This window comes from Eschscholzia californica, unplaced genomic scaffold (assembly GCF_041429995.1).
Source record: "Eschscholzia californica isolate CP2 unplaced genomic scaffold, dmEscCali1.0.p SCAF_5, whole genome shotgun sequence".
NCBI classification, from domain to species: Eukaryota; Viridiplantae; Streptophyta; class Magnoliopsida; order Ranunculales; family Papaveraceae; genus Eschscholzia; species Eschscholzia californica.
In genome coordinates, this window is record NW_028238472.1 from 29,212,010 (window position 1) to 29,227,047 (window position 15,038).

The 15,038-nt window shown below is 36.5% G+C and overlaps 1 protein-coding gene and 1 pseudogene across 1 annotated transcript; both read left to right on the plus strand.

The window, feature by feature from the left end:
• Positions 1 to 1,287: 1,287 nt before the first annotated feature.
• On the plus strand, positions 1,288 to 3,469 carry LOC147538131 (BTB/POZ domain-containing protein At2g24240 pseudogene; annotated as a pseudogene).
• Positions 3,470 to 4,819: 1,350 nt separating this feature from the next.
• On the plus strand, positions 4,820 to 12,082 carry CAC2 (acetyl Co-enzyme a carboxylase biotin carboxylase subunit). Its single transcript, XM_086639669.1, has 17 exons — positions 4,820 to 5,130; positions 5,536 to 5,598; positions 6,518 to 6,843; positions 7,030 to 7,171; positions 7,501 to 7,599; positions 7,848 to 7,904; positions 8,355 to 8,426; positions 8,623 to 8,712; positions 8,809 to 8,868; positions 9,873 to 10,058; positions 10,213 to 10,305; positions 10,399 to 10,480; positions 10,583 to 10,689; positions 10,842 to 10,917; positions 11,119 to 11,165; positions 11,256 to 11,318; positions 11,762 to 12,082. Exons 2-17 carry the CDS (start codon positions 5,551 to 5,553, stop codon positions 11,816 to 11,818), a joined length of 1,605 nt encoding a protein of 534 aa, XP_086495795.1. The 5' UTR covers positions 4,820 to 5,130; positions 5,536 to 5,550; the 3' UTR covers positions 11,819 to 12,082.
• Positions 12,083 to 15,038: the final 2,956 nt, after the last annotated feature.

Sequence of the window (15,038 nt, forward strand, 5' to 3'; positions counted from 1 at the left end):
ACACCCTGACCGCTCGTCTGGGAGGTGACATTGATTGGGAATCCCTCTGCTTTGTGTGCGATATGACTCTTGGTCATTCCATTTCCGTGTTTGATAAGATAATAAAGTGAATAAGAATATGGGTTTTGATATATGAATGTAACTGATTTTGAAAGATCACATTAGCTGCATAACAGGGTACCGAAGAGAAGAAGTTTCAGGTCCTTCCATCGGTGTTGAGGGACTGCTCTATTATTCGAATTCGGTGATCAAAAACGTATTTAGGTACTTAAGGTATATATGTATCATGAAGTAAACTCTTCAATGACTGTTGAGTCCCTTGGTGGGAGAAGGACTTACCGGCTTGGGGTAAGTCTCTTTCTTGAGGAGATGTTAGTGCATTAGCTAGTGCGTAAATAGGTTGGTACTATCTAACTCACTAAAAATCGTTTTGTCATGATGTTTAGAACTTATTAAATGGACTTTTAAAAACGTGATGGGTTTTGAATTGGTCTTCTACCAGAATAACTTGTGTCGGTGAGTATTCTAACCCCCTACCAGTTGTTAGTGTGCAGGTGCTTTGTCGTAGCCTCGGGGCGGAGTATGTATTCCAACCAGTGATCTTGTTTGACGGGGCTAGCAGTGTTACGTCGTTTTCTTTGGTTTTCGTTTATTGACTTTTCGTTATTTCTAAGTTGTGTAGTTATTGCAGAACCAAACTCGAATATGTATATATTTAACACTTAGAGCTGTTTATAAGTAGTATCAATGTTTATGAGGCTTTTATAGCTTTTTTTGTGGTCTGGGTTTCGACCCAAAACTGAGTTGAGTTTGTTTAGCTTCCGCTCTATAGGTTTTTCTTGTATATGCGAACGTATGGTTTGCATGACAGGTTTTACAGGTGCGACCAGTTCGATTTACAGAGGAGACCCTGTTAGATTTTTGTCTCGTCTGTGAATTGCCGGAGCGTGGTCGTGTCTATTTTGGGACACAGGGCGTCTCATAGAAGGGCCAACCAAATAAGAACCTTGTAGTGGTCAGGAGCTACTCGTTGGGGTTCTAATTTAGCTTCAGTTAAGAGCTTGATCAAAATGTTTGGTGCAACGTGCACAGTTATAAGAGAACCATGGACTGATCAGGAGCTACTCGTTGGGTCTTATTTAGCTTCAGTTAAGAGCGTGATCAAAATGTTTGGTACAACGTGCAGAGACCACGACAAATATCACTTTGCGTGGAGAATCTAAGGGTCTTTACATTTCAATGACATCATTTGAATTTATTTTCATACTGCACTTGATGAGTAGAATTATGGAAGTCAATGATATACTTTGTCAAGCCCTTCAATGTAAATCTCAAGATATTGTTAATGTTATGAATCTAGTTACAACTACAAAGTCACTTCTTCAGAAATTGAGAGATGATTGATGGGATACTTTCATCGAAGACTTTGAATTATTTTGCAAGAAGCATGACATTACTATAGCTGATAATGAATGCTAGGTATCTAGTAGGCACATCACGTTCTTGTCAACAACCTGACACTATTACGATGGACATCGTTATCATGTGGCTTTATTCAACGCGACTATAGATTTCGGTTAGCAGAATTGCGTATAAAGTTTACAGAGAGTACGATGGAGATTCTTATTCTTAGTTCAACTTTGGATCGGAGAGATGAATATAAGGCATTTAAGATTGACTTTGTTTACACTTTAGTAGAAGATATATCCATTAGATTTTAGTATCAAGAGATGATTGTTTTGAGATAACAGTTGCAACATTATGAGCTTGATGTTCTTAAGCATCCCGAGATTAAGAATTTTTCTACTATTTCAGAGCTATGTAAACGTTTTGAGATGTCGGTTGTAACATTATGAACTTTGTCTGTTTCTACAGTGACTATTAAGCGAGCATTTTCAGCAATGAAGCTTGTAAAAACTAACCTTCGATCCAAGATGGATGATGGGTTTCTTAAAGATTGTATGGTGATGCACATCGAGAGAGAACCTGTTGAAGAAATTGATGATGATTCGATAATAGATGAATCCTATTCTTTCAAAGATTGTAGGGCTTTACTCAAGTAACACAAATATATATCTCAAGTGGTGTTCTTTTGATGGTCATTTAATATTTTATCTTGGCGTTTTTTTGTGCCTTTTAGTAGTCTCATGTTTCCACCTTTGTTTTGTACGTATTTTGTCACACTTCATGACATATATAGCAAATCTTTTACATAGATACACATTGGTCAATGTAAATGTTACTTAGAGTTTTATATTAATATATGAATCTTTTAATGAATCAGTTCATTCCCAGTCTCACGCCCTTCCATGAAATGTTATTTTTTGTCAGTACCAAATTGAAAAAAATATCAAGTCGTTACCTAGATAAGGAAAAGGAAAAATATCATTTGGTGCGATCAGGTATTACTAAATTTTAACTTTTGTGAACTATTTAAATTTTGGGAGATTTTGACATTGACCCCCACTCTTATATTAATATTAGGACTACACCCCCGTTTTCTTAAAACTTTTGATTTACACCCCCATATGGACGGAAACCGTCGAGTCAGAGTTAAGTTGAGCTCGTGCGAATTGCACATGTTAATCTAGACAAAAATGCCCTCGTTAAGATTTCAATTTCAACAGAAGCCCACCTCTTCGTCTTCACCAATATCTTCATCTTCACCAATAACCACCACCACCACCAATATCTTCATCTTCACCAATAATCACCACCACCACCTTTATATTCATCATCATCCTCAAAACCCCATTAAAGTATAATAATTAATCCTTTAATTCAACTCCCAAACTTCCATGGTGGTCTGATTATTATTATAAGAACCAATTTCTTTGAAATTCTTTTTCATTCAATCCCACCTTGAGCATTTTAGGTTCCGATTCTTGATTCTTTGACTTTGTAATTTGATTGATTCTTTGTTCTTCATTGTTTAAGAACAAGAGCTTCATATCCCTAGCAATACCAGAGAAGTTACTCCATAGAGAAGCTCATTACGATGGCCTTCTTGATCACGTCAAATCTGAAACATGGGGTAAATTCGATGGAAACCCATTAAGACTAAACGATTCTGTAATGGGCCAAGCTCTCGGAGATGGAGCAGCGATCGGGCTATGCCGAATGGTGGTTGTGTTATTGCTCATGGAAGTATAGTTCATGTTTATGATTGATGCTTGAAGAACACCCACCATTAAACCTTGATTATCAAAGAATTAATGACTTCGGTTGGATCGATCTGATAATATTGTGATGTCTGTGTCTGGACGATTAGGTCGAGGAGATGGGGGAATGGGTTTATTCAGTTCATCAACAGGTAATCTTAGGTATAAATTTCAGGTTCACCAAGAAAATATAAGTTAAAAGCTTCACTGGTGGAGCTTTATGCTTTAACTCTGATTATAGAATATTTGCTAGTTGTAAAGGTAATGGTAATGAATATGGGACAGGAGTTTGGGATCAAATTACATGAAACCAAATTGATTTCTTTCATGAATCGTGTTGGTGAGTTTGAACAACTGGAAATGATGAAATCTTATCACCTTAACAATCAAAGAGAATCGACCATTGCTTCCTGCTGCGACTTTCTCACTCTATAAAATATTTTACTCATTTTTTTGGTGTGATTGTATTTTTTTTGGTGTGATTGTATTTTTGTGATTCACACTCTTTTGATCGCCATATTGGTGATGAGAATGGAAATGGTGGTGATGATGGTGGTGATGGTAGTCCGTGAAGATGAAGATGGTGATGGTGGTCCTGGTGGCAGTTGTAGATGATGGTGGTGATGGTTTGTGAAGATGGAATAGTCACAATGGTGGTAGATGATGATTGGTGGTGAATGATGATTGGTGGTGGACTGATTAACAGTGAAAGGAAGAAGATGGTATTGAGTCTGGGAAATTAAAATGTCAATAAGGCTATTCTCGTCCTAATTCACACGTATAGTTCGCACATACTCAATTTAACTCTGAAATAACGGTTTCCATCCATGTGGGGGTGTAAATCAAAAGTTTTAGAAAAACGGGGGTGTAGTCCTAATATTGATATAAAAGTGGGGGTGAATGTCAAAATCTCCCTTAAATTTTTTCACAAAATTTACATAAATGTGAGATGCATTGTTATAGTTGTCACTAGAAATTACCTTTAAGTAACACTTTTACATGTATCCTAGTTATAAACCTACTTATAGTGACTTTTATTTAAACATTTTAGCTACTGTGAAGTTAAAGCTTAGCCTTGACCAAGTTGAACTCCTGGCTCCACCCCTGCCAACAGGTATGAGATCTATTCAATTGATTAATATCTCTTGCAACTCAACCGACAATGATTTGGACGAACTTAATGATTTCTCTATCCTTGTTATTTTTAACACAAACAATAATTCTTTCACTGGTCGTTTTGGTAGTAAAATCTACAATCACTTGAACACAACCCAAGTTTTCGATTTATGGAAAAACAATTCTCAGGATTGCTGTTAGAAAAAGGTCTAACCAATTGTTGTAATTCTCTTCAACAATTGCATGTTGATTCAAATTCTCTTTCAGACCATCTTCTTGATTCTTTGTTTTATTAGATTTCATCTATAGAGAAGTTATCAACCTTAAACAACAACTTTGATGGTCAATGGTAAAAATCAAATCAAGGACGAAACTTTTTATTCTCTCTACGATTTCATCAATGTGGTACGAGGAAAAGGGAGGGCCGACCTTGCTTCTTCTTCATTATAGAATGATGGTGGTCAGAGAGAGAGAGAGAGAGAGAGAGAGAGAGAGAGAGAGAGAGAAGTGGTGATTTGGGAGTTAATTTGATTTTATTTTGATCTAGACCGTCTATCACGTCCCACTGTGTCTGTGCAGATCATAACAAGATGCAGGGATCAGAATGAAAACTCTGTGAAGTTGTGGACTAAACACCGATATTCTCAAACCCATAAAAAAGTCAGCGTTATATCAGTTTTTCATCCAACGTGGCGCGCCACGTTGGGTAAGTCACGTCGGATGAGGTCTGGGGTAGGCTTTGGTATCTCCGCCCTCCCTAGCATTAAAGAAAACCAAAAATCTTCTCTCTTCATTTCTCTACAGGCTCTCTCTCTCACTCCCCCTCTCTCTCTACCGAAGATCCGGCGACAAGGTTCAGTCTCTCTCTCTCTCTCTCTCTCTCTCTCTCTCTCTCTCGGTCTCTCTTTCTCTCTATTAAGATCGGAAAAGTAGACCCTCGCTAGATCCGGCGAGGGTTCTGTCTCTCTTTCACTCTGTAAAGATCGACAAAGTAAAAGATTTGAACAAGAGAATCATTTTTAATTGACGGAGGAGTAAATGTCATTTATCATATTTCAGATATATTTTGAACTGACATGGACTTAATTCAGCTAACATTTCATATTTTCTTAAATAAGAAACATGTGGAATCTGAATTTATTCAGATCTGAAAAAAATAAAAATTCAAACACAATTAGTCATGGTGGTTGTTTTAGTTAAGCAGCTTCTCTTTTAGGCTCTAAAATGCAATGGGTTTTGTTTATCTTTGTGGATTTAGGGCTAAAATTTGAGTATGGACGCCTCAACTTTCTGCAAGTCTGTTTGCTCTCCTACTGTTCCTGTAAGTCTTTCTCTCTTCAATTCACATACAAAATGTAAACACATGTAATGGAACATTTTATCTTTGTTAATTTTCTGCTCTATTTGGCTTCATGATTAGAGAACATTTAATCGAAATCTCTCTCCTTTTGGATCTTATTTTGTGGTAAAATGAGTTAGGTAATTCGAACTGGAAGAGTGTAGGTTATCTTGTTATAGTTATTGACAATCATTTTAAATGTACCCACTTTTGGATCTGTAAAAATTTCAGATAAAGTGTATTTTATATGATTATTGTTTTTATGTCTATGAGCAAATAGAGTCGAGAAAGTTAGACTACTCAGATATGGATAAGTTGTCAAGTGTATATATTGTAGTATTGTACAGTGTTTCGGTTTTCTTGTTCATAAGAAGGTCAATTATTTCTTGTCATTTGCTTTAAGATTTAATCATCAGTTACTTAACATTTGTCGTCAGAGATACCATGAGGTTTAAAGTTCAAATCACCCAAGAGATGACTTATAGGCTAGATTGGGATGCCTTGGTTCTATAAATGAGCGTAACCATCCTATTAAATACAATAAGATGACTTGACCACATTCAAGCAACGAGCAACTGGTGGCTTAGTGTCAACACTCAACAGAGTAGATGGCTTTGGGCATCGGGTTATGGCTTGGTGAATCATTGGAATTGTTAGTGTTCAAGTAATTGGACTTCGTTCTCTTTATGAATAATTGTTTCTGAGGTGTATCAGTCAAGTACTTAACATAGTCTAACAAGGAGTTAGAGCACATCCAAGAACTCCTAGAGCATGTGATATTCACCTTTATAACCTTAAGACAATTATCAGCTGATATTTTTTACCTTCTTTATAGTGTGATACAACTATAGAGAATCAAGATGGTTTGCGATTTGCTTGATTTGTGTTTTCCTATTTCCAGGGTTTATTTGCGACACAAACTAGACAAATAAGGAGCTCACAATGTAGCTTTATGGTTGGAAGTGGGGCAATCTTTCCTAAACAGAAAGCTCAAATGATTCATCTAAGCCAAAAGACCAAGAAACGTGTGGGAGCACTAAGTGTGACATGCCGGGGAGATAAGATTCTTGTAGCAAACAGAGGTGAAATTGCAGTTCGTGTAATACGAACTGCTCATGAGATGGGCATACCTTGTGTGGCAGTGTATTCAACCATAGATAAAGATGCTCTTCACGTGAAGCTTGCTGATGAGGCTGTTTGCATTGGTGAAGCACCTAGCAACCAATCGTAAGTTACCTCAAGTTTCTTCTTCCTTCTCAATTTCTGTATTCCTGTTGCTTCTGTCAGTAAATCATCTAATATGTTCAGTCGAATGATTACATCGCCTCAATTTTAATCTCTCTTAATGTTGTTCTATTAATTTTGTATCAAGTTCCTTATTTTGGGTTCATATATATTTCTTCATTCTCGCAGGTACTTGGTGATCCCTAATGTTTTATCTGCTGCTATAAGCCGTGGATGTACCATGCTGCATCCTGGATACGGTTTTCTTGCTGAGAATGCTGTTTTTGTTGAAATGTGCAGAGAGCACGGAATCAACTTCATTGGACCTAATGTAAGTACTTTAAATCAAGAAACATAATGGCAGCAAACCATTAGATGATATAAGTTATAAACTAGAAAAAGTCCTTGAGCACGCTTATCCAATTCAATGAACAAGATTCTTGTAGCTATCTTGAAGTTGCTGATGTTTATGAGATTAGGCCTTTCATGAGCTCCGAGTTCTTTATATTTGACATATCTTTTTTCCTCTTGGTCTGATTGTAATTTAAAACAGCTGAACGTTGAAATCTTATTTAGTGTCTTGAGATTTAGAAGTTGCAGGGAATACTGTTTTCTCATAGAACGGTAATGCTTTCAGGATTAATTTTACTTTTACTGCAGCCTGACAGCATTCGTGTTATGGGTGATAAATCTACTGCTAGAGAGACAATGAAGAAAGCTGGTGTTCCAACTGTTCCCGGAAGTGACGGATTATTACAGGTACCATATCAGATAATTTGTTGTTTTCAATCTTTCATATCCATCCATATGTCGATTGTTAGAGAAGCACATATGAAAACCTTGCCTTCAATACTCTTACCCCCTTAGTCGGGTAGTATATTATGATATTATTGCCATGGAAGTATATATGTCACTTTATCCAGCAACCTTTCCTTTATTTATTTTTCTTCATATCACCAGTTTTGCTTGCATTTTTCTCACTGTTTTGTAAAATTTTTCCATTGTAGAGCACAGAGGAAGGTATCAGATTAGCTCATGAAATTGGATATCCTGTGATGATCAAGGTAAATGAAGCCCTTCTAGAGTTTATTGTTTTTATCCGTAACAGAAATCAGATGTTCCTTTGTTCCACCTAATTACTTGACATTGTATTTGATAGGTGCACCAAAAATTCCAGATCTCAAGCCTTTTTTAAAAAAAATTTTTCCTCCATTTTCTCAGAAACATTTGTTCTTTTTGTAACTTATCGTCTTTCAGAAACTTATCAACAAATTCCTTCTTCTTAAGTCATATACTAACAAAGCTTACTCATAAACTTGATATCCAGATTGTGTCTATAAATCCAAGTTAGAAGTTAGACCACTGGACTGGAGAATATCTGGTGTTAATCTGCCATTTTAAACTAAAGATAAATAATCTAATCTGTATGGTACACCGCTTCGGGATGCAAGTCTTCATTCATAACGCTATGAAGTTACATCAAACTTATGATACACTTTTTGTTATTTTTCAAGGCAACTGCTGGTGGGGGTGGACGTGGAATGCGTCTCGCCAAAGAACCCGAGGAGTTCGTCAAATTGTTACAGGTATCGCCTAAGTTAATCTTTCTAGATTCATCCTGGATTGTTCACTTCCATACGTGGTTACAAATTTCTTGTGTGTCGATAGTTGATCAAATTTTCTGAATTGGGTCCGAAGTGTCCATATATTTGAGATTAAAGAACTCTACTTAATATTGCAACATCTTACCACAATCATTATAACATCTGACATATTAAACAGCAAGCAAAGAGTGAAGCTGGTGCAGCATTTGGAAACGATGGAGTTTATTTGGAGAAGTACGTTCAAAACCCAAGGCACATTGAGTTCCAGGTACTCCAGAGTTAATGAAGTTGTCTTTTATTTTCTATCTCTGGTTTCAGTGTTTAAGCTTGTGACTCACCTCTGGAATACCAATTGAATCCACAGGTTCTAGCTGATATGTTTGGTAACGTTGTTCACTTTGGGGAACGTGATTGCAGCATTCAGGTAATTCTCAAATGATGGGCTTGACTATTTAACTGGAATTCTGGTAGCCCTCAGAAAACTTACCAATTCAACTTGGCTTTGTCAAGCTCAGTCTCTGGTTACTAAATTTAATTTAGGAACCTGACTAGTTCGTGAATCTTGCTTCACTCTGATGAAGATATTACAATAATAAATTTACACAGCTACATACATATATATTCCTTATTCGCCATTTTTGTTGTGTCAGGTACAAGATACTCTAACAGTTGTAGTAGTTTTGTACTAAGCATTAAAATTGATACCTTAGGCGCCCGTACCAGCAAGTGATGCTAAGCCGATTGACTGAGGCTCTTAGCTCTAGTCGATTCTGTAAGCCGACAAATCGACGCCCAGGGGCCGCTTAGAGCCAAAATGGCTAGGCGCCGATGTAGTCGGCTCGAGACAGCTGATTTTTTCTACAGAAGTCGGTTCTTGAGTTGTGGATCTTAAGGTGTTTCCACTATATCGGGAACCAAACTCCTCCTTATTCACTTTTCTCTTCAAGGTTTCAACCTCCATTGCTAGTGTTTCAGTTGAAATAATGGCAATCCCGTAATATTATTTGGACTAATCGCAACAATTTAGTTTGATTTAGTCAGAAATATGATTGGTAGGGATTGATTTTGTCGATAGATTATCTGGTTGACAATCTCAAGGCAAAAGGGAATCGCAAACCCACCTTGGGTTTGGAATTCTGTCTACTCAGGCGGAATCTTATTCTGCTGGGAATGCGATTCCTGCGTTCTGAACACCACTGTAGAATGTGATTACTGGTAAGGGCATTCTATTCCCGTGTACAACACATGGGTTTAGGTGGTTATGTCCTCATATCGGTGTTGGATACTGATACCTGCACAGGTGTCCATATAAATACCTAAAACTTTCGTGAGTATAAATTTTTTCATGATAATTAGGGAAAATGACAAGATTCTTGGACATATAATAACAAGTTATGTATAAGTTACTAACCATGTATATGTTAACAGCGAAGGAATCAAAAGCTACTAGAAGAAGCTCCGTCTCCTGCATTGACTCCAGAACTGAGAAAAGCCATGGGTGATGCTGCAGTTGCAGCAGCCGCCTCTATTGGTTACATTGGAGTTGGAACAGTTGAGTTCCTTCTGGATGAAAGAGGTTCATTCTACTTCATGGAAATGAATACTAGGATCCAGGTAAAGAAGCATGTGATTCTTTGTTCCAAAAAATTACAACTTTATAAGTTATCTTAATATATATATATATATATATATATATATATACGCACACATAATTAAGAAAACTAAATGTTACTTGTAAAAATTGATCTCTTTCTTGGAAAAATCTCAGGTCGAGCATCCTGTGACTGAAATGATTTCTTCTGTCGATCTGATTGAGGAACAAATCCGTGTGGCAATGGGAGAAAAACTCCGTTACAAACAGGTAACATGACGAAGATACCTCGGAGGATCAGACATTCTCCCCTCTCCGGAAACATTTGGTTGAGATATCTTTTTACTGATTTTCCATTTACAGGAAGATATCGTACTTAGAGGACATTCTATTGAGTGTCGAATCAATGCAGAAGATGCTTTTAAAGGATTCCGACCTGGACCAGGTTTGTGCTCATACTTCGAGAGTTAGATAGTTGAGAAACGTTTTTGCCAGTTTTTCTTAAACCGTGTTAAGTTCTTCTACTTGCTCATGCTCTTATTAACAGGGAGAATAACAGCATACCTCCCATCAGGAGGGCCATTTGTGAGAATGGACAGTCATGTTTATCCTGATTATGTGGTTCCTCCAAGCTATGATTCCCTACTTGGAAAGGTAAAAAGATTCTCCTTAAATTTGCTCTGCCTTCTCTCTCTCTCTCCCTCTCTTCGTTTTTCTCTAACCAATATTATTTCTTAGTTACTGTATTTACGGCTGAATGGCTTTCGAAAGTGATATGGTTCTGTTTATGAATGTCTTTTATTTAGCTTATTGTTTGGGCTCCAACTCGGGAGAGAGCCATCGAACGTATGAAAAGGGCTCTTAATGACACTATTATTACAGGTTAGTGGTCTCTCCTTCCATCACCCTAAAGTCTACAACTTTTTATTCCACAATGATGCCTTCGGGCCTGGAAAATTGCGAGGCGTAACTTAGTTCTAAAAATCCCGGCCAAGTGGAGGCAGTTCCAGCCTTGCTATTTTCACATTTAATCACTTTGAATTCCTTTAGTTACAAGTACTTGATCTTTACTTCATCGTGCAGGTGTTCCTACAACCATTGAATACCATAAACTTATATTGGAGATCGAGGTATGAAGTTGCAGACAGAACTTATAATTCCAAATGTGAAGATGTAACTATAATTCTTGTCTGATTCTTGCATTTTTTTTGGTATTGCAGGACTTCAAAAATGGCAACGTCGATACTGCGTTCATACCAAAGCATGAAGAAGAGCTAGCTGAGGTATGAAACGACACTTATCAATGCTATTCATTTTTCGTTTTGTGTAAGTTGTGCATTTCGAGGAGATGAAGAAAGAAAGAGTAAACCAACCATCCACCTCGGGTACCAAGGAGCTTACCAAGTCGACTTCTGATCAAATCAGCTAGTCTCTGTTGGTATTAGCACGTAGTAGTTCCTACCAAGTTGATTTTAACCAACTACAAGGTTTACCATTTAACATGACTTGGGTGTGCGATATATCCAAGAAAAATCACCGAAAACCATGAGTTTCTAGAAGTCATTTTAGTCCAAATTTCATATAGGTTTCTCTTTCTTCATTCTTTCACCAAGTTGACTTTTAACTCCATTCTAAGATTTTTAGTTTTATTTCCTCATGAATGAAGATACTTATAATCCTTTTTAGGTTGTTAACACTATCCTTGTCAAATTTTTATGATTTGCAGCCACAGAAAATGGTGCTATCTCCATCACTAAAAGAATTAGTCAATACTTCTAACTAAGCTGGCTGTCATTACTTCAATCTTTGAAGGGTGATGTGACCTTCAATTTTTGTATGCTCAGCTTTTCAAGTGAGGTGTGTTAGGGTTTAAAATAATCTCTATACATTTCTTTTCTCTCATGTTTGAAAGTTTTATGAATTCCATTTGTTCTTGGCATAAAAAAGTCTTCTTTTTTTCTATATATATATATTTGGAAATTGACTAACGAAAGTCATTACATGGCATTGAAACATAAAAGATGTGATAAGCACAGTAATTGACAAATTTTAGACCTTACAGGACCGGCCGAAAGCCCAACTAAATTAAGGCTGATTGGCAACTAAACTACGGACCTAAAGTCCAATTAAATTTCATTCTTTATACCTTCAATAGTCCAAGTTTAATAAAGACGGATGTTTTGAAGAAATAAGAAAAGTTTTTGGGGTGCAAAATTTCATAGGTTGAAAAATCTCAAACCTTCCAAGCACCCTTCTTGTGTTGCCAGCAAAGAGAGCCGGCAAGCGACCTGCACCTCCCTTTGATCTCTCTCTCATCTCTCTCAAATCAGTAGACTGAAAGACCCGAGGTAAGGTTGTATTCTATCACTAACCCCCAGAGCAAAGGGAGGAGGAACAAAACCCTAATCAGTTCTTGCCATTTTCTTCCAATTGGTAACGCTCCAGATCTATCAATTTAATGATTTTAAAAAGACAAAATGAGAGATCATCTCTCCCTTATTCATGTCCTTTGATCACACACACACCTTACAATTTTTTTTTTTATTGAATAACCAGTACCTCTTTAATCAAAATTGAATTGAGCAAATTTGTTCCAAGAGTAAGATAAGTGCAGAAACAGAAATGAAGTTCACAAGATCCACTTTCTAATAAGATATTGAAAACAACTTCCAACCATAATGAATAAAACCTAAACGAATGCCAAGAAAAATAGTATTTCTCTCTCTAGTTTCTCGCTCGGCTGTTACTTACACTCTCTACTATTTTTCACTTTCTCTCTTCTTTAATCTTTTCTCGTTCAGAGTTCCAAACAGCTGCATCGTTAAAGGCTAGATAAAATTTCGAAAACACGTCATTTTTAGCCCGAGAGAGTTTATGTTTGGAGTAAACCAAAATTTCGCAGTTTTTTTTATTCCACCCAAAAGTTTGGACCTCAGAAAATATATTTATTTTTCCAAATATCGACCTTAATAAACCATGGATTTCACCTCTTAACGAACTTCAGACCTTTAGGCTTTTTGAGTTTATGTCAACACTGGTAACCACTTGGGCAACCAAATATTAACGTTTTTATATTTTATTGAGAGGGATTGGGCAAACGCCCAAAAAGAAGAGGGAAATGAGAGGACAACTCGCGTCAGAAAATGTTTAGGAGCAGGTCCACCGGGTCAGAAGGGTGCGGTGGGTGGGGGCGGAATTAACTTCTTAGGCTTCGTTTTTTGAAAAATTACGAAAGATGTCCCTCCCATAAAACCCGTGCGAACCTACATTCTTCCTTTTCTAGCGCGACACATGTATTTCTCAACCTTATCTCTTCCCAGTTTTTATTCTTTCCACGCCTTTTAACTTTAAAACTTTAATTGAGTTTCTCTCTCCGTCAATTCTCTCTCTTTCTCTCTCTTTCTAACTATTTTATCTCTTTACCTCAATCTAACTACTTTATCATTCGATCTCTATTATTTTTCTCTCTCTCAAATTACCTTTATAGTTTTTTCCTCTCTCTAATCTTAAAAACTTTCAAACTTTTTCTCCTTATCTGTTGTCATATTTCTTTTAAAGACTTTTTAGTGAAAACTTATAAGATATTTTGTTATGTACAATACATAATAAAATGTTTTATACTGTAGCCCACCAAATCCCGAATCTCAAGCATACCGTCTTGAATTGAACATTTGAGACCTTCAAACTGGATCCACGAGCAACGCATACCATGAGTCCACAATCAACACCTGAAAAACAAAATAGTTGGGTTAAAACCCAACTACAGTAGATTTCCACAAACCTAAGTCTCGGGTAGGCAAGTTCAATCTCAAGTGAAGGAAGCTTTGCAGTCATATTCATTATTGACATTATCTGAAATTCAATACAAAGTGATTTACCTCACGATTGTAGAAACTAATAATTTTTTTTCTTGATTATTAGGTTTTCAACGCTCTCGGATTCCAAACAATACTAACCCTGATAATACAAAGATCTTTCTCCTTTTCAATTGATATAAAAAAATCACACCTTTAACTAAGATAAACTAATAGGATACATGATATAGGACGAATCGTAGATAAGAGATCCGGCGGTCAAGATGAGTTCCAGAAATAATATACGTGTGTAACACGTGTATGTAGGTGACGGATCGAGAAGACGAGATCCGACGATCAAGAAGAATTGGAGATATTGAAGATATATTGAAGATATGTGAAGATTTAGTTTCTTATATTCAGAATATCTCTTGTAACTATCTAATGGTAATATTAGATAGATTTTGTATTATTTCCTAGTTTAGTAATCAGAAACTAGGAAACCCTAAATCCTAAGTTATCTATAAATAGGAGAGGGTTCTAGGATTCAAACTCATCGAGTTATGTCTGACCAATGTAACCAATCAAACCCACATACAATTGAGTGTGGTGATTTATAATAAAGAGTTATTTCTCCGTGGATGTAGGTCTTGAGTATTCGACCGAACCACGTTAAATTATCGTGTCTTTTACTTTAAATTCATATCTTCGATTATTATATAATCGTGAATTTAACATAAACCTTTATAACACCCAAACTTGACATGTAAGTTGACAAAGTATCATGCCAAAAGACACAATTATCAAACCCTCGTTCGGGTATCTCAGACCAATACACAACAAACATTGGCTCTTATAAAAAATTACAAATAAGTTCACCAAACAATTTAAGCCAACAACATGACAAGTCAGAAGGGATCATGCTCATAGTACATCCTCACATGTATCGCAACCCTAAACAAGTAAATAACAATAATAGTTAACAAATATAGGCTCACCACTAGAAGGTATATATTTACCTAGGAGATACATTTCCTAAAAAACAGAAACCATGTGAATTATCTCAATAAATTCATTCATTGGAGACTGTCTTGACACCTTACACAAAAACTATCATAACTCCTCACTCGGAACTCCGATTAATACACCGTTTGAATCATTGGAAAGTAGCTGAGCAGAGCTTTCCAGAAGTACAAGAAATACACCGAA

What these genes read in the sequence shown, in the direction of transcription:
- CAC2 (XM_086639669.1), top strand. Translation starts at nt 5,551, where the DNA reads ATGGACGCCTCAACTTTCTGCAAGTCTGTTTGCTCTCCTACTGTTCCT. An exon ending in GAAGCACCTAGCAACCAATC is followed by an intron (nt 6,844 to 7,029) that starts GTAAGTTACCTC and finishes TCATTCTCGCAG; the next exon opens with GTACTTGGTGATCCCTAATG. An exon ending in GATATCCTGTGATGATCAAG is followed by an intron (nt 7,905 to 8,354) that starts GTAAATGAAGCC and finishes TTATTTTTCAAG; the next exon opens with GCAACTGCTGGTGGGGGTGG.